This window comes from Zootoca vivipara, chromosome 13 (genome assembly GCF_963506605.1).
Source record: "Zootoca vivipara chromosome 13, rZooViv1.1, whole genome shotgun sequence".
In the NCBI taxonomy this organism is placed as follows: domain Eukaryota; kingdom Metazoa; phylum Chordata; class Lepidosauria; order Squamata; family Lacertidae; genus Zootoca; species Zootoca vivipara.
The window spans coordinates 3,987,487-4,007,272 of NC_083288.1; the positions used below are offsets into that span (position 1 = coordinate 3,987,487).

General features: G+C 44.5%; 1 protein-coding gene across 1 annotated transcript in view; it reads left to right on the forward strand.

Moving 5' to 3' along the window:
* Positions 1-19,786, forward strand: part of MOCOS (molybdenum cofactor sulfurase) — an 87,832-nt gene that overhangs the window by 64,540 nt on the left and 3,506 nt on the right. The window contains exons 9-14 of the mRNA XM_035135079.2: positions 2,052-2,214; positions 5,882-5,963; positions 10,283-10,407; positions 13,496-13,601; positions 14,881-15,007; positions 18,935-19,039. Of these exons, the coding sequence (XP_034990970.1) occupies positions 2,052-2,214; positions 5,882-5,963; positions 10,283-10,407; positions 13,496-13,601; positions 14,881-15,007; positions 18,935-19,039 (708 nt within the window). The remainder of the gene's footprint in view (positions 1-2,051; positions 2,215-5,881; positions 5,964-10,282; positions 10,408-13,495; positions 13,602-14,880; positions 15,008-18,934; positions 19,040-19,786) is intronic.

Genomic DNA, 19,786 nt, shown 5'->3' on the forward strand with positions numbered 1-19,786 from the left:
AAGCACAGAGGTTGCCGGCTCTGTCGGGTGGGGGGAGGAAGAAGCAATCCGATCCTCTGCTTCTCCCTCCCCCCGCCTGACAGAGCCAAATGCCGGCTCTGTTGGGCGGGGGGGGGGAGGGAGAAGCCGAAGACCGATCGGATCTTCTGCTTCTCCCTCCCCCACACCCGACAGAGCCAGCAACTCCGCAGCGGGGGCTTTTCGCCGTTTGCCTTCCCCCCAGGGGGAGGCAAACGGCGAAAACCCCCACCGCGCCATACTTCGGCTCTGGGACTGGCTTGGCGGTGGCGGGAAGAAGGGGAGACTCCCCTTCTTCCCGCCGCCGCCAAGCCAGTCCCCCAGCCGAATTGCCCGCTGCCGCTTCGACTTCCTCGGCTACGGCAAGCAGGCAGACAGCTCGCCTGCTTGCCTTCACCGAGGAAGCGCTGTCCCATGCTGGCAGTGCGTGGCAAGGCGGCGGGGGGGGAGGAGCGCTTCTCTTCCCCCGCCGCCTCGCAGCACACCTCCAGCATGAGACGGGACTTCAGAGCGGCGGTTGGCGGTTGTCTCTGCCTCCAATCCCTGTGTCCCTGGGGCACATGCGCAATAACCTAGGGACACACAGAATCTGGACGCAGAGACACAGGGACTTTATTATATAGGATAAGGGCAACAATCCAGGTAGAGTGGCCTTACTGCAGCTTCTCTTGGCCCTGAGCCTGCTGCCTAACACAATAAAGTGCATTCAGCCACTGGATTCTGCCGCTGGGGAAGGACCCATGTCCTAAAACAGGCATCCCCAAACTGCGGCCCTCCAGATGTTTTGGCCTACAACTCCCATGATCCCTAGCTAACAGGATCAGTGGTTGGGGAAGGTGGGAATTGTAGTCCAAAACATCTGGAGGGCCTGCCCTAAAACCAGAGGTTTCCAACCTTTTTGAGTCCACGGCTCCCTTAACCAACTACATTCTTTCTGCAGCTCCCTTGTGAGGCTCAGGAGCCCAGTCGTGTTGTCACCCCTTGCCTGCAGAGCCGACAGCCCCTCACCCTTTTTCAAACACCCTCCCTTGTGGAGTGTTCCCTCACCAGCCTCTGGGCAGCCTCTGCTGCTGCTCCTGGTCTCTTAACTCCCACCCCCCCAAGCCTTTGGGAGGCAGAGACATGAGAGGGCATCAGAAGAGGGAGGGAAGGAAAGAGAAAAAGAGGCCAGCCACAGCACACTGGTTGAAAACCACTGCCTTAAACCATTCCAAACTTCCCAAATTTTACCAAGTCTTTCCTCTAAGTTATTAGTCCAAGGATAATCTCTGTTTTGTACTTGTTACATTTATTTTTATGATGATAATTTGTATATTACTTTGATTATTTATGTTGATAATTTATATATTGCTTTTCTTTGTAAGAAATAAACTCAGATCAATTTCAGTTATAAAATCAATAAAACATCATATATATTAAAACATAATGTATTAAAAATGCATTCTAAATAAAAATATTCTCCCAAAATATGTTTTGGAATTTGTGGCATTCCAAATTCCTGCACAGGTTCTATCCTCCAGCAGAAAAAAGCTGGGGTTGCAGTGGGAAACTGATCCTCTAGAACAGGGACGTCCAACAGGTCGATTGCAAAGCTCAACAACTTTGGCTTCCCAAAAAAAGCTCAACAACTTTGGTAGATCACTGCCAGTTTTTTTATAGTGGGAGTAGATCTCAGTCTCTTGAAAGTTGGACATGCCTGCTCTAGAACATTGGCGCTAAATTTCCCCTAGACATTCATGATTTCAGAAGGACTTCTTCCCTGAACCCAGAGAAATTTGAGATGTACCATAGTCTATTAATCCTGTTTGCTGTTGACAAATAGTATGCTATCATATCTTTTCAGCTCTTGCAATGAGGTATTGACTATTAAAAGTCTCTATTTTAAAACCAGAAGTAAATACCTATCATTTTAAACTCATTTGATTATCAGGTAGTCATGAATAGTTCTGTTTTTCCATTTCTTCGCTCAGCATCTGTGCACATCTGTATAGTTTAAAGACTTACTAAGTGAGAAGTGGTCTGTTTCCCATCAGGTGATGCAATGGCCCATTGGAAATAAAGGTTTGCTGTATGATCGTAGCTTCATGGTTGCAAATCACAATGGAGTTTGCATCACTCAAAAGCAGGAACCAAGACTGTGCCTTGTGCAGCCCTTTATTGACCTGGAGCAAAATGTGATGATCATCAGAGCAGAAGGTTGGTATGCAAATCTTCATTATCCTTTCATTGTTAGGTGGTTTCAGTAAAATATGTAGTATCACAAATTACTAGTGTTTTTGACATGCCCTGCTGAGAATTTCTGTTGTTGCAAATCAAATAATAGATACCAAGTATGTTATCTATTGTGTGGTTTAACCCACAGCGGATGGCACTGTGGGTTAAACTACAGAGCCTAGGTAGGGCTTGCTGATCAGAAGGTTGGCAGTGGTGAGCTCCCGTTGCTCGGTCCCAGCTCCTGCCAACCTAGCAGTTCAAAAGCACATCAAAGTGCAAGTAGATAAATAGGTACCACTCCGGCGGGAAGGTACAGTGGTGCCTCGCTTAACGAATGCCCTGCTTAACGAAATTTCCGCTTAACGAAAGGTTTTTTCTAGTGGAGGTTGCCTCGCTAGACGAATTCGTTTTACGAAAAATTCGTCTAGCGTATCGCGGTTTCCCATAGGAATGCATTTAAATTCAATTAATGCGTTCCTATGGGCAAAAAAAATCAATGCATTCCTATGGGATTCGCTAGACGAATTTTTCGTTATAAAAAAAGACCCGTGGAACGAATTAAATTCATCTAGCGAGGCACCACTGTAAACGGAGTTTCCATGCGCTGCTCTGGTTCACCAGAAGCAGCTTAGTCATGCTGGCCACATGACCCGGAAAAACTGTCTGCAAACAAACACCGGCTCCCTTGGCCAGTAAAGCGAGATGAGCGCTGCAACGCCAGAGTCCTTCGCGACTGGACTTAACTGTCAGGGGTCTTTTACCTTTACCTTTTTAAAGGATAAAACACAGCATTGGAATGAGAAAGTTTTGGGAGATGGCCTTGTTGCTTTTATCCTGATATTTTCTGAGATGATGCCTCTGCTATTCAGTTGAAATTAAAATCTCTTTGGGTTAATGAAGTACTCAAATATGTGTCCCCAAGATAGTAAAATAATTTGTTTTGCCAGGTAAGATTATTTTCAATTAACCACATCCAATACCATTCACATTTTTCTCTTATCTCATAAAGCATTTCAGCATCTACATTCCCGCAGTTCATTTTTTCCAGAAGGGAAAATTACAGTTGAGACAGTTCGAGTTGATTCCCCCCCCCAATTCTTTTTAACCCAGTGGTTCCCAACAGGTGGTCCGGGGACCCCCAGGGGTCCGCGAGCTATGCCAGAGGGGTCCGCAAGATGCTATTAGAATAAAAAATATATTAAATATATTTCGTATGATAACAGATTTTTTGTTTTGGCCGCTTCCTGCATGAGCAGAGTCTAGCGCAAAATTAGAATTAGATAGAGGCAGTAGTTCTGCTGTATGCTGTTAGGCGGCGCTTTACAAACACTACTGTTTTGCAAAGAGGCAGTGCGCGCATTCTACTAATGCTCACCTCCCCAAGATGCTTTGCGCGCGTCGGCTTCATTTGTGCGCTACTGCGCAGGTACCCTGTCTTCTCCATTCCCCTCCCTCCTCCCTGGCGCGCGCTGCCTCTTTGCAAAACAGTAGTGTTTGTAAACAAAGCGTTGTTTTTCGTGGAAGCTACAGTTCGCGTAGTTAAAAATGGACCGTCGGTTAAAAAGTGGTTTGTTAAAACGACAAAGGCCTACAGATGAAGGGGAAGAACTGTAAAAAATGTATAAATATAAAATATAAAAAGACTCTTAATTTGGCTCTCACTTTTTAATTTTAGGATTAGGAATTAATGGGGGTCCTTGTCACAATAGCGGCTCGATGAGGGGTCCTCGAGAAAATTTTGTTGGGAACCCCTGTTTTTAACCTGAGAAGATGTCTTTGTGCATGCAAAAATGTTTTGGTGTGCCCTCATTTTTCCTAGTGAATATTTTTCGAAAACATATTTTAAAATGTCAAGTATTTGCTTCCTTTCGAACTTCTCTTTCCCCCTCTTAAAAGAAGCCTATATTCTCATTTATTAGAGGTGACATAATTGGGATAAGACTGCTTTTCATAGGCTGCAGCTATCAGGGCTGCAGGAAATTTCTGCCTATTCCAATGTATGAAATACAGAGGGAATGAAGTTACTAAAAGCTAAAATTGTGCAAGCGTGCTGTGGGGATCAAGGTTGCACAAAACTCTGCTATATCCTTGTTTAATGATCATTTGGAGCCACCTGCAGGAACAAAAATATATTTCTGTATCGAAGCTATGCTGTACCATTTTGATCTAGCACAGATGTAATGCTAGCTCCTGTAGCAAATGATAGTTTGCATTACAGAAGCTGGCCTCAGGAATGTGTATGTCAAACCTGGCATGGTTTGACAGCCCCAGATGGCACATGAGGAGAAGGAAGAAGCAGTAGATTTGGGGCTGGTAGACCCAGGGATGGAGAAGAGAGGTCCTCCTCTTCTGACTCCAGGTGTCTCCTCTGTTCCTCTAGAGGAGCTCAGAACCTCGCCAGGCAGGAGGGAGGCCTTTGACTAGCCAGAGGGACTGAACAGGAGGAGCTGAAGGCAGAGGGGCAGATACAGTTTTGTTGTCAAGAACCATGTGCAACCTTTGCAGCCCCACCCCCCACCCCATAAGCTCAACAATTTATGTATCCAGATGATTATTTAATTTTTGGAATGTCTGCCAGTATGTTTTTTACTATGTTTTTATTTTGTTTTTTATTGTTGATGTTTTGTAATGTGTTTCTAATGTTGATAAAGGATGATAACAACAACAACAACAACAACAACAACCTCTTTTCAAGCCATCCAAGCTGCCTCTTGGGGGAGCAGGTGCCATAGTTGGACTATGACATGAAGAAGTCATTTTCTTAAAAATTTGACCTAAATCGTCCAACATTCATTGGATGTCCATGAGTTTTAGCATTATGGGGGGACGGGGACTTTTCTACACACCATGCACAATTTTATAAACTTCTAACATGTCACCTTTTACTCACCTTTCCTCTAAAATAAAAGGTCCCATATGCTTCATAGAGGAGTTGCTTCACCCCCTCGATCATTTTGCTTGCCCTTTTACAAATTATTTTTCAACTATACAGTATCCTTTTTGAGACTGTCCTTTCCCTTATGAGGTGTCTGGATCAGTTTATTTTTTGCTATTGAGTCTGTACCATTATTCCATCAATAAAGATCACTTCCTTAACTTACAAGTACATACTTACATCTGCTGCTATGTTTTGGAGCGGGAGCCAGAACACTGGATGTGTGCAACACTAAATTCCAGCAAAGAAAGAGTGGCAGAATGTACTTGCTGACAAGGATTCTGTTTTCCAAACTGTGGTTTGCAGGGAGTTAACAATCTATCTGCATCCAACTTCTGCCCAGAACCCTTTCAAAATGCCACTAAAAACATTGAAGCTTAAATCCAGACATTCTTGTTCATAGATGCATGTAGGGATCTCCAAGATGGTCAGTGCTGTTAGCTCAGAGACCATTCCCCCCTTATTGAGGATTGTGGACTGGCTGGAATCAGTCCCCCATAAGCCTCAAACAGGTGATCTATACTTCCTAGTTGCACAGGTCCACCTATATGCTTACAGCCTCAATCCACCACAACATGCATTCTCAGGTTCTAGGTGAAGAATTTTCAAGGCAAGCATTTGGTTTACAGAAGCCCATGACTTGGATCATTTTATTCAATTCTATTAAAAATGGATATACTGTATGAATAATGTTTTCTATAACTCTTTATGTAGGGATGGATCCCATTTCTTTATCCTTGGAAGAAGACAGTGAAAGTCTGACGCAGACCTGCCAGAGTAAAGTCTGCTCACACAGGTGAGGGGTGTGTGTGTGCAGGGAGTGAAGCCACAGAGCTTGTGTTGGTGGAATGAATGAATGAATCTTTATTTGCGTCAGCCATCAGCAATAACAATAAAACAACAATATGATATACAATATGATATGGAATTGTGGTGCTGGAGGAGACTCTTGAGAGTCCCATGGACTGCAAGAAGATCAAACCTATCAATTCTGAAGGAAATCAGCCCTGAGTGCTCACTGGAAGGACAGATCGTGAAGCTGAGGCTCCAATACTTTGGCCACCTCATGAGAAGAGAAGACTCCCTAGAAAAGACCCTGATGTTGGGAAAGATTGAGGGCACTAGGAGAAGGGGACGACAGAGGACGAGATGGTTGGACAGTGTTCTCAAAGCTACCAACATGAGTCTGACCAAACTGCGGGAGGCGGTGCAAGACAGGAGTGCCTGGCGTGCTATGGTCCATGGGGTCACGAAGAGTCGGACACGACTAAACGACTAAACAACAACAAATGATATACAAAGAATAGAAATAAAAAGTCAATTATCTAAAATACATTTTAGGGTTTTGAATCAATAGTCAAATAGTGGATCTTATTCTGATTGCCCCAGCTAAAAACCTTGCAACCTTTGCTGTCTCCTGCTCATCTTGATCTGCCAAGAGAAAGGACACTGTGTTGGTGGAAACCAATGGTCTTTTTCCCAGTGTAGAGGGCGTGGGTGAAGAGGAGCCATGATTAATCCGTATGAGCACAGTAGCTGTGTTTGGATGTAACACTATTATTTGTGTTTAAGAGGCTTAGTAGGGCTTTGGAGAGAACCAGAGGAGTATGGTTATCTTTGGATACATCTAAGGATGTATCCAAAATCTTTGGATTATAAGGAAGGACAGAAAAGAATGATTTCACTCTGTACACAAGGGTCATCCAGTCCAACCCCCTGCCAAGCAGGAAACAAAGAAGATACAGATACAACAAAAAAGAAAGAAGATACAGAGTCCAACAAACTAGAAATTGTAAAAAGGGCAGACATATCCACAAAATTGTTATGGGTGGCAGTACTGGGTGAAAAGAGTAGTTTAGTACTTGGGGCGTGCTATTGTTGCCTTGACCAAAATGCTTAGGGTGATCTTGAGATGAAGAATGAAATCAAGGAGGCATCCAAAACTGGAAGTGCTGCAGTGATAGGTGACTTCATTTATTCACATGTAGACTGGGTACATGTACGGCAAAGAGGTGACATTAAATAACAGTGCCTTAGAACCGTTTGTGTTGAATGTTTATGTGTCATGTTTAATGCTCATCACTGCTAAAACCATAAAGACAAAAAAATGAAACATTATTTTAAAGTGTTAGTAGTTGGAGACAAGCCAGGGAGGTGTTCCTCCCTGTGGAACACCCTCCCTCAGATGTCAAGGAGATAAAGAACTACACAACTTTTAGATCTGAAAGCAGCCCTGTATCGGGGATGGGTGGTGTATTATTATTATTATTATTATTATTATTATTATTATTATTATTACTATAATAATATCCCACTCTTCCTCTGAAAAAACCTCTTTGAAACATATTTAGATGGCAAGGGAGTCAAAGTTGTGCTTAAAGGAGGATAGGTATGGAGAGTCTGTCTTTGCAGCAGAAAATATAGGGCAGATCCTTGTATCTGAACTAACTTTCACAGTTAAAGGTAAAGGACGCCTGGACGGTTAAGTCCAGTCAAATTTGACTTTGGGGTGTGGTGCTCATCTCCGCTTTCAGGCCGAGGGAGCTGCTTTTGTCCACAGACAGCTTTCCAGCTCATGTGGCCAGCATGACTACAGCACACTTCACCAAAGAACAAACTGAAAATCTTAACGCCCCGATAACCTTGCTAAGTTATCAAAATCATCTAGACCTGGTGGAGTATCCTTGATGTACTACAAAATCTTCCAAGGAATACTGGCTCAACCACTGGTGGAGGTAATGAACCAAATTCTTCAAGGGGAAGAAATCCCACCTTTGTGGAAAAAGGCATTCGTAGGATTAATTCTAAAGCAAGACCAAGGAACTATACACCCAAAGAATTTCAGGCCAATATCTTTATTAAACAATAATTATAAATTATTTACAAATATCAAAGCAAATAGAATGATGACACAATTGAATACAGTAATCTGTGAAGATCAAGCAGGTTTTTGCCATCTATTAGAAATATTTTGAATATAATTGAATATCTGGAAAAAAAGGATGGAGGAGCAAGCAGCGCTTCTGTTTCTAGATGTTGGAAAAGGCCTTCGAGAACGTTTCATGGAGCTTTATGACAAAGATCCTAGATGATATGGACTTCAGGCCAGCAATTTTATATTACTAAAGATTAAATGAAAATACTCAGGCAAGAAATAGTATGGCACCGAAAATGGTGAGATGGGAAATAAAACCAAGAGAGAAATAGGAGGAAGTCTAGTTCGAGAGAACAAGTGGACAAGAAGAAATTTTATAGGAAAGAAAAGAGAGGTAAATATGACACGACACAAGTTTTGTTCTGTAAATCAATTTTATTTAAGACGTGTATACATCTGTATGTTTGCTTTTACTTTCTATACGTACCAATTATTGCTGTATACATTTGTTTAGATTGCTCAAATAAAAACAATAAAAAATTTAAATGAAAGATTTAATGAAAATACTAACTCAGAATATACATAACCAAACAAAGAGAGAACTGGAAAATTACTTAGGAATTAAAGTGGAAAAGAAAATTAAATACTTAGGAGTATGGATTGCATCTAAAAATCTGAACTTATTCCAAGATATCTATAATAGAGTATGGACTGAAAAGACTTTCAAAAATAGGAGCGTAATTAAAATGAATGATATTTGTCCAATCTCTCTCTCTCCCCCTCCATCAAATGCCCAAAATTGGCTGCCATCAACCAGCAAAGAACAAACAAGTGTCAGGCTGCTGCCAGCGACTCCCACAGCCAGTTGCCCAGGAACATACAAAGACAAGGAATGTTCTTACCGTCCGCTTTTATGGGTGTTGAGAAGTGCCCTCTGTCTTTGAGCTCTTTGCTCTTCTACTTTCAAGGCTCACCGGGTTCGGGGGGTGGGGGGGTGAGTGTGGAATGCTTTCTAAAGACACTGTTGCCCCCCTGGTTCTTCCTCTTCCTCCTCCTCCTCCCTTTATTTCCCAACTTTCCCCTTCATCTGTCTCTGAGCTGTGACCACCCACAAACCCCTGTTATAAATCTATACTGTCTTCCTCTTCTCTGGAAGGCGGTCTCCACCATTCCTCCTCCGCCCAGTCCCTGCCAACAAGTAAGGAAGTGGGAAAACTCTGTCTCTTTGGATATCTGAATCAGCCACACGTTTGGGCATAATTCTGTATGTCCAGATCATTGAATATGTGGATAATGTTTTGATAGCAGGACCTGTGTGTAATGTGATCTGATTCTGACTTGTTATCCTGGATTGTTAACTGATATTAAGGAAGAGAAGTAATTTGGAACTTTGGGTTAATGCAAGACAGGATCTCTATGCTGAAGCCAAGCATGGGTTTAGGGCAGGGGTCCCCAGACTACGGCCCGCGGGCCAGATGCGGCCCAATTGGCCTCCCAATCCGGCCCGTGACGACCCCCGCCACCCACTGCCACCGCCTGCTCTTACGGCGCGCAGCGCGGTGGCGCTCTTCCAGGTTGGAAAAAAGCACCGAAAATTGTTCGTGCGCATGTGTATGGGCCTCTCTCAACCCAGAAGAGGTCATTTCCGGTGCACTTCCGGGTCGGGGGAGGCCCATACGCATGCGCACAAACGATTTCCGGCGCTTTTTCCGACCTGGAAGCGCACCACTGCACCAGTAAGTGTGTGTGCGCATGCGCACAGGCGCACACTCCCCCGCCCTCCGGCCCAAAGCCAGGTAAGTCTGGGGACCCCTGGTTTAGGGGCAAAGAAAGTGAGGGAAGAAGAGCACAAACTGTGGCACCAGCCCCCAGCTCCATAAACCTTGGTTTCCTGAACCAGGGCTGAGTGTCCAAACCTCACCAACTTGTTACCCTAGCTATGCAAGTATCACTTAGCCTCAATCAGCCATCTGAAATGGAAACAATAGGAAGAAACACAATGAAATCTATAAAGCGGTTTACAGTTGTGCTGTGTAAATAACAGAACATACGGTAATATTCTCGATTAACAAAATAGTTCTTCCAAATGCTGTTTTCGGCTAAAACTGTGTTATAATGGGTACAGCTGGATTGTAGGTGGCTGGCATAAAAGATATCTAATTATGCATTGCCACCAGCCTGACATTAGTTTTGCAACTGAAAGGGAGCTCTGAATACTTCCTTACACCTTTCCCTTACAGGGTGCAGACACACGATTGTGGAGGAAGAGTGGCTGATTGGTTTTCTTCGTTTCTTGGCCGGCAGTGCCGCCTGATCAGGCAGAGTTCAGACTTCAAAAGAAATGCTAATAAGAAAGATGAAAAAGGTATACGTTTTGCATGGTTGTTAGGAAATGAACACCCCAGTTCCGCAAATGTGAAGTGTCAACATAGCTTATATGCTCTTTCATAGATGAAAATCAAAATTGCCCCAGTGATATGGGATGCACTGGAATTACAAAATGCACACACACAATGGACTGACTTTTAATACCACACTACTTATAGGGGAAACTTCTGGGTTTCATAATAAGAGGCACTCCTTTATATCCGACAACATATGGTTAGCACTCCCTAACCATCACTGAAACTATATTCATATTGAATATCCTATTAAATAAAATTGTAATTAAAACAATATCTGAAAATTGTGTCAAAATAAAAAAAATCCTTCAGTAGCACCTTAAAGACCAACTAAGTTTTTATTTTGGTATGAGCTTTCGTGTGCATGCACATGAAAGCTCATACCAAAATAAAAACTTCGACTCAGACCAACACGGCTACCTACCTGCAACTGAAAATTGTGTGTTTCTGTGAGAAAACCAAGGACTTGAACATTATGTCACGTTATTATGTGCTCCAGCATAGTTGAAGCTGCATATGCCTGGGTTGGATTAGTGCTTTGATAGAAGGCTGCTGGGATCCTTACATAGGGTGCTTTCCAAGAATAAGCAGGAAAAAACAATATTATTACCAGCATTTCCCAAACACATTCATTGTATGTAGCTCTTCTCCTTTGCATTACCACTTTCCCCTCTGCTCTTAATGCATAAGCAAAGAACAATGCCCTCTTTTGAGCTATAATGGACACAGGGTACAAGAAACCTTCCCCTCGGTTTCTGGATTTAGAATTGAGACATGTGATGAGTCAGATGAGAGGTCAGATGCTGATGGAAGTGAGCCAAGTCAGTTCAAATGGACCAAGTAGTGGTTGTGGCCAGGCCAGTGGGAGGGCAGGATTGTTAAGGGTGCATAAATTGAATAGTAAATGGGATGTTGGATGGGTAATGAGAAGAGATCAGAAAATGAATTTGGAGAGTGAGGACTTGGAGATGCATGCAGAGTAAGGAGAAGTTTGGGTTCATGGATGGCAGGGATAAATCATATTAGGAGTGGTGCTCATTCATGATGATTGCCCCAAGCAATGCTTCCATGCCTTTCAAGAGATAGAATCTTCTTGAAGCTTCTAAGGATTAGTTAATATCTTTACCTGGTATAAGGGACCCAGGTGGCACTGTGGGTTAAACCACAGAGCCTAGGGCTTGCTGATCAGAAGGTCAACGGTTAGAATCCCTGCAACGGGGTGAGCTCCCGTTGCTCGGTCCCAGCTCCTGCCAACCTAGCAGTTCAAAAGCACATCAAAGTGAAGTAGATAAATAGGGACCGCTCCGGCGGGAAGGTAAATGGCGTTTCCGTGCGCTGCTCTGGTTCGCCAGAAGCAGGCCTATAGAGCGAGATGAGCACCGCAACCCCAGAGTCGGACACGACTGGACCTGATGGTCAGGGGCCCTTTACCTTTTTTTACCTGGTATGAATCGAGTGGGACTACACATCTCACTCACCATGTGAGAACATTTTGGCTCTGCCTGATAAGAGTTTTCAAATCACACCATCTACAGTCGGAGAAAGCTGGAGAGATCAGATGGACACACAGAGAGATGGAGGAGCCTTTAATCCTTGCTTTTCTCTGTTTAGCAGCTGATTCGCAATAGAAGTTTGGGGGAGCAGGAAAGTGGGCTCCCCTCTCCGTCCCTCCCTCTCCCTCTCTCTCTCTCTCTCTCTCTCTCTGTGTGTGTGTGTGTGTGTGAGAGAGAGAGAGAGAGAGAGAGAGAGAGAGAGAGAGAGAGAGAGAGAGAGAGAGAGAGAAAGAAAGAAAGAAAGAAAGAAAGAAAGAAAGAAAGAAAGAAAGAAAGAAAGAAAGAAAGAAAGGCAGAGATAGGAGATTTACTGCAAATTTAGTCCTCTTCAACTTTCTCTGCCTATAGGCATGTGAGCCATAAGAATTCTCAAGGGACATAGCTAAGCTGTTTGTTCTTGTGAGTATCACATGTAGTCTGGCTCCAAGCCGTGCAAATATTCAACACATGCCCTGTCATATATAGAGGCAGTCAGCTTGCATGCTGGCTTGTTCATGTACAGCATTAGTGCATAAGCAGTGTGCTTGCCTGGCTTCCAATTCGCTGACATGCTGGTGCATGAAATGGCATGCATGGAACCAGGGTGTCACTGGAGCTCAGTTCTGGCACCTCTCAGATGGGCGCCATTGTTGGATTTTTTGAATAGTCAAGTTACTTTAGAGGTCTAATGTAAATACTGTCTGTTTAAGAGAAACAGGTGCCGGTGTTTCTGTTAATTGCTCACAGGCGTGGGCTTTGCTTCTTGTATATAAGGCTCTGCCAGAAAGCCTTCTGTATCTCTTAGTTAGATCTTTCAGTTTGATTCATCTCCAAGTAGATCACTCTCTCAGTTGTTCTCAGTTTAAGAGATTCCCAGTTGAATCTTAGTATGAGAGTTGCTATAAAGCTAGTTTCTGTTAATTCTTGGGTAGTTTAATGGGAGTTTTGTGGGAGTTTGTGGGGGGTTTGGAATGTGGGAGAAAGCATTTATCTTTAGTTTAAAGTCTCTTTAGATTCAGTTTGTTTTTCAGTTAAAGAAACCCAACCGTTTGTATTTTCATCTGCATACTTTTACAAGTGTGCAGCTAGTAAGGGGTTTCATATAAGGGAGATAATACCCTACGCTCTTGGTGGTGTTTTCTTAGCCAGGTCAACTTCTGACTGCGTATACTCTGCGTGAAGCGTACTTTAAAGGGCCGCTGGAAACTGGGATATATGATTTAGGTTAAGCAAGTTTCAATACCCAGTTTTCTCCACTATTATTCTTATCATATATATTATTTTCCAATAGCCATTGCCATTCTAAAAGAACAAGGGATATGTTTGCGGTAAGCTCCAGCACCTCTTTTTCTAGAAAAATGTGCACTGCATGAAACACTTGTGCAAGTAGCAAGAGCACCTTTCCCCCTCATCTTCACAGTGTCTGTTTTAGCTATAAGAGGCATTTCATAGAGACTGGATTCCTTACACTGTGCTCAGTATTTCTAATAACTATCACCTTCTACTGAATGTATTTCAGGAGAGACCTCTGCTGTAAGGGCCTCACTCTCGCTAGTAAATGAAGCACAATACCTCCTGATCAACAGAACAAGTATTTTACAGCTGAGAGATAAAGTTGTTGAAAGGTAAGAGCTTCCTCACCTGAAAAGCCACATTTCCTTGTGTTGCCCCTTTTTGCCTTTTCCATGAGCAAGGCTTCTTCCGGCCCAGCCTGCTTAATTTTTAACTTGTACACTGACTACTGTACATGCACAATTATGGCAACTATTATTCTTAAGAAAAAATAAAAATGTGAGATGAGCATCTGCTGGATCAGGCCAGTAGCTTATCTAGTCCGGTGTCCTGTGCTCATAGTAGCCAACCAGATGCCAATTGAAAGCCCACAACCAGGAACCAGGCGCACGACTCTTTCCTGCCTCACTTTAAACCCTTTCTCACCCTGGAAAGACACCTTTGGGGAGCAATTTCCCCCTTTTGGCTCCTTTCTCATAGAAATATAGTATTGTAGAGTGGGAAGGGACCCTGATGAGGACCAGCTGCCCCACCCCCCTTTTTTTGCTCTCATCCTTTTTTTTTTTGCTCTCAGCCCTCATTTGCCCTCCTCCTGCTATGTAAATTTACACCACACACAAACACATATATATGGTTGCCTCCCATGCTAGTCCTACTCAGAGTGGAGTAGGCACCAATTCTCTATGGAGCCCCCCAACCTTGAGGGGCCAGGCTTTGCTGTGGCAGGCGTCACCAGGCCTTCCCACGCCTGCCTGTGATGAGCCCCATTGGCCTGTCACACGCCAGCAGTGGGCCATGAGAACTTGTTCCAGGCATGGGGAGGGGGTGTGTGGAGCGCCTATGAAAAATCCACCTTACTTGAGCAGTATTATGGCTGTTCACAGAAGCAGCATGCAGGTATGAGAGATCACATTCTTCCTTATTGCTCCTGCTTTGTACCGTTCTTGGGTGCTTTTGCCAGGCAGGAATAGGTGCTTGAGCTCTGCCTGTGGTTGAAACAAGAGAAACAAAGAACATGATGAGGCATTAAGAAAAGCGAAGAAGAGGTGGAGTCTGAAGTGACAGGAACCAAATTCCTTCTTGCCTCTTGGGAAGTGGGGGGGGGGGAGAGAGAAGGAAAGGAAATTCAGAGCGGAGGGGAGGACTGTGGCAAGCTGACGGGGCTCCCAGATGAGGAACAGCAAGAGGGGCGGCAAACTCAGTGACCGCCCCGGGCAGCAAAAACCCTAGCTACGCCACTGATTGCACTTGGTCAAACTTTGTTCATGTTAGTCATTAAGGGTTTGTGAAATCTGTCTTCACTGAGCTGGGAAACTTGAAAGCACAAGTGTTACTGAACTCATTTGGGTTAATATTAGACCATATTGTTTCTCCCCTGCCTCTGTGGAACAGACTAGGCGAATCACTTCCCCCGCAGGAACTTGTCCACCGCTTCCGTGCCAACATTGTAGTCAGCACAGATGAGCCGTTCGAAGAAGACCTGTGGGAGGAGATTGCAGTAGGTCCCCTGCGTTTCAAGGTACAAATGGCTGCAGTGGTTTGTTAGTGTCAGGCGGCATGCTGAGAAATAGCAGGCAGCAGCTTCTTGCAAGACAATGATTCAGGCAAGGATCTGGAACAGCTGTTTGGGATACAGAACAGCTTTCAGCTACAGTAGTCTGAGCAACAGTGTATTGCTTTGTGTGTACAATGACTCTCTGCTACCACAGAAGTGACCTGGCATGGCACTGTGATGCCAGGGCAAGAAGGCAGCTGGTACTGTCAGATTTGTTGAATACTGGGAGCCAAGACCCAAGTTTGGGGCAGGTACTCTATGGTAAGAGAACCCCAGCAGAGAACTAGCATCGCAAAACATTCAGCAAAGAAAACCTGGTGTAAAGCCTTTAAAAACTGTTCTTCCAGTGAGTCCCTCAAATGTCCCATTTCAAAAGCTCTTTCCAAACTGTTCCACTTCCCCAGCATAGACATTGACCACACATTTGAGTAAGTCATAAAATAATTAACTTTAAAAAAAACTCTTCAAATGTCAGATCCATGTGCTTTTCCATACAGCAGCCAGAAAAGATGCACAGGCAGTCAAGACGTTGCATAGTTACAAAAGGTAAAAGTTAAACTATTGATAAACTGTTGAAAAAAATGCTAGTTTCAGACTCTGGTCTGAAATAGATGAGGCTGGTCAAAGTCATGTGGCTGGCTGGAATGACCACCTCAAACCTCCCTACATGCCGAAGTCCTCAGAGAGAGATACACTGTACAGCAAAGGTGACCTATTGCTGCTAAGGTGGAGGGTGATGGCATAGGCTCAGCCTGACAGGACAGTTTACTCTATTATTTTAACCCCTTCATGCACTGATTAGATTTAAACATGCTAAAATTATATGAGGCTGGAACCCTACAAGACTGACCAAGAGCCCAGCCAGCAGCACCATGATCTGTACACTGGTGTTCCTTGTGGCTATGCTGTGGTGGAAGGAGGATTGCAATTGATGGGCCTAAGAAAGCACGTCAAAGTGCAAGTAGATAAATAGGTACCGCTCCAGCAGGAAGGTAAACAGCGTTTCCTGGTTCGCCAGAAGCGGCTTAGTCATGCTGGCCACATGACCCGGAAGCTGTATGCCAGCATCCTCGGCCTAGAGCGAGATGAGCACCACAACCCCAGAGTCGTCCTCGACTGGACTTAACAGTCAAGGGTTCCTTTACCTTTACCTTTTAAGAGACTTATGGCACCACTCCCCACTCTCCTCAGGAAGCACAAATGTAACCTTGCTGCTCAAGTAACTCCCTGGGTTTGCTCCAGGTTTCTCTCCCCCTCCCCCCTTTTTTTATCCTGCTCTCTTTTTATTGAGTCTGCCAATGTTTCCTTTCACTCTATCAACTTCCCTCACCCGCTCAACTATTCCCTCATAGCCACTTTTGGAAGGGCTTCTTCACAGTGGATTCTGCTTCCTTATTGGTGGTTATTTTCTGGATATAATGAATGTTATTTTCTGACTGATCAAGATGGCCCAAAACTGGAATGACCTATGGAACTGGCTGATTCATCTGGGAGACCCTGAGTCCAGGGGAGGGGGGGGGCTGAATTAGATTTAAGTGTTTAAATGTTATTATGATAAAAGAAATAATATTTGAATGTATGGAAAATTTTTGGGTATAAATTTGAGGCTAAGGAGAGAAATAGATGGCTGGGAAAATAAATTTAGATTTGGACTAAGGTGAATTATGGGTGGAAGACAGTCGATGCTTTTAAGAATAGAAATAGTTGTGAGATAATGAAAAAATGTGTTAGAATGATTTAAGATAATAAATGAAAATTGCTTAATTTGGAGTTAAAAATGGAGCCAGTGCGAGGGGAATCGAGGAAGTCTACAATGTTAATTAAAATGTTAGAATTGATATGTTTTTCTTTTTTATGTTTTTATTCTTGTTTTTTTGTGAATTTTTGTAATTTGTAATGTTTGAAAATCAATAAATATTATTTGGGGGTGGGGGAGAATGTCCCGGCCCTCAAACACTCTGCACTTCAATCGGGAGAAAGCTGCACTCGCAGAGCTCGGGCGATGCTGAATTTCGGCATCAATGTTGGCCCTTGTGGAAAGGTAACTGCCTAGGTTTCAGTGTATCTGAAGAAGTGTGCATGCACACGAAAGCTCATCCTATATAATAATATGCAAGTGTCTCTGCGTCCAGATTCCCTGTGTCCCTGTGTCCGCGCTACTGCGCATGTGTCCCACGGACACAGGGACTGGATGCAGAGACTGGACCGTTTCCCTAACCATTTCCCTGTGGCCGCCAACCGCCAAATTTTTTTTTGCCTCTCGCGCGCGGTGGGTCGCGTTCCTCTTCCCGCCGGACTCACGTGGACGTAGAGCGTGGCGGCCGCCTCCGCTTCCTGAGCGGGAGGCTGAGGGCGGAGCTGCACGGCGGAGGCGCCTCCGAAGAGCCTCTCTGGCAGCTGAACTGCCCGCAGGCCAGCCGGGAGCGCTGCCCTGAGCTTGCCAAGGGTGCCCATGCCGCTCCGCGCTGCTCTCAGGTCCCGGAGATCTCTTCCGGTGCCTGACGGGGAGGGCAGGGGACGGGAGAGGCTGGGCTCGACTGGAGCTTCTCTGGCCCACGTTGCTTTTCACACTAAAAATAAATAAAATAAAATCGAGCGCGGTGGTCTGAGGGCGGGAGGGGGAAACAGGCTGCTTGCCTCCCTCGGCCCCCGGACAGCTCGGAAACCTTCCTCAGGCCTTATTCCGCCCCCTTCGGAGGCCGGCTGGGGAAATGCCTCGACGACGAGCGGGGCTCATGGCTTCCCCTCAGCCCCCTTCCCTTTGTCTCGCCTCCCTACCCCCTTTTCCCAGCGGCGGGAGCGGTGCTCGCTCCAGAACTCATTTCTGGGTAGCAACCCCTCTGAGCATGTGCAGAGTGCCCACACTTTTCTAGCGCCCGTTTACTTAACGGGTTGAATGACACTAGTACCAAAATAAAAACTTAGTTGGTCTTTAAGGTGCTACTGAAGGAATTTTTTTATTTTGTTTCGACTCAGACCAACACTGCTACCTACCTGTAACTGCCTTGGTAGGAGAAGTGATAAACATTTTCCAACATTACACCACTGAGTTGGGTTATTTTGTACTTGTTGGTGCAGCACTTTGGTGTTTTGGATGTTGAGTGATAGGCCAAGCTTTTCGTAAGCTTCTGCAAAGATATTTAGGATGGTTTGGCGGTCATCCTCTGAGCGTGCGCACACTACGTTGTCACCAGCATACTGAAGCTCTATGACGGACGTTACGGTAACCTTACTGTTTGCTTTCAGCCTGCTCAGATTGATAAGCTTTCTATCTGTTCGATATATGATTTGTACTCCGGTGGGGAGTTTCCCTTCAACAAAGTGTAGGAGCATGGCAATGAAAATAATGGTATGAGCTTTCGTGTGCATGCACACTTCATCAGATGCACTGAAACAGAAGAAACCAGACCCTTATGTATATTCAGAGGGTGGGGTGATGGGAATGGGTGATGGGCTGATAGGAGTGGTAAACCTGTTGATGACTGTTAACGACTGTTAATGACTGCAATTGGTCTTGCGGGGGGGGGGGGAAGCAAGGGCTGAGGTGCTAAGGAAAGCTTGATCATGTATAATGAGATAAGAAGCGTATGTCTTTGTTCATTCCAGGTGGCTCCATGGTTTTAAGCTTGCTAATGAGTTGCAATTCAGCAACTTTTCTTTCCAGTCTGTTTCTGAAAATTTTCTGTAATAAAACAGCTGCTTTGAGATCTTGTATAGAATGTCCTGGTTTACACCCCCACCCCACCCCTGCTCAACTTTGCAGGCCAAAAATGTTTGGTGCTGGCTATATGGTCAGAATGGTTGCTACTGACATTTGACTCCTCTAGAAGCAGGTGTGTTGTGATTCTTGGCTAAGTGGGGGCTTCAAGATCTTCTTTGTGCATATTTCAGGTTATCGGGCCATGCCACAGGTGTTTGGTTATCTGCATTGATCAAAAAACTGGAGAACGGAACAAGGAATTTCTTCAGACTCTGGCTGCCACTAAAGACAAAAAAGTCAGTATACAACTACTTTTTAAAAAAATAATAATAATGCGCCCTTTTCCCTGACACGGAAGGCTTACAGATAAAATAAGAACAGCTGAAAACAGAGAGAATAAAGAATAATTTAAATACAATTAAACATTAATAGAATTAATACTAACTATGTATGTATGTATGTATGTATGTATGTATGTATGTATGTATGTATGTATGTATGTACTCCAGGGAGGGAGTTCCAAATTTGTCTGGGAGCAGCCACCACCGAGAAGACCCTCTCCCACATCTCCACCAAGCATGCCTGTGAGGGTGGTGGGACCAAGAGGAGCGCCTTCCTTGAAGATCTCAGGACCCAGGCAGATTCATATGAGGGAATATACAAATGTGAACGAGCTGCTCAATGGAGCTTTGCTGCCACTCCCACAAAACCTTTTGGTTTTAAAAAAGGGGAGAAGGAAAAGTTACACACACACACACACACACACACACAGAGAGAGAGAGAGAGAGAGAGAGAGAGAGAGAGAGAGAGAGAGAGAGAGAGAGAGAGAGAGAGAGAGAGAGAGGCAAGCTTTCATTTGCCTTTTTTTTGCCCCCTCAAGCCCTGAAAGATCTGTAAATATAATAAATGTTAAGCTTAATTTTTAACAGAGCAGCATGCCTCCTTTCCTCCCCCCTTGCTATCTTACTCCTGCTTTTGGGGGGGGGGATTATTAATAGTGTTCACCCAGTGATAACTATAGAAAGGCCAAATGCCACCCCAGC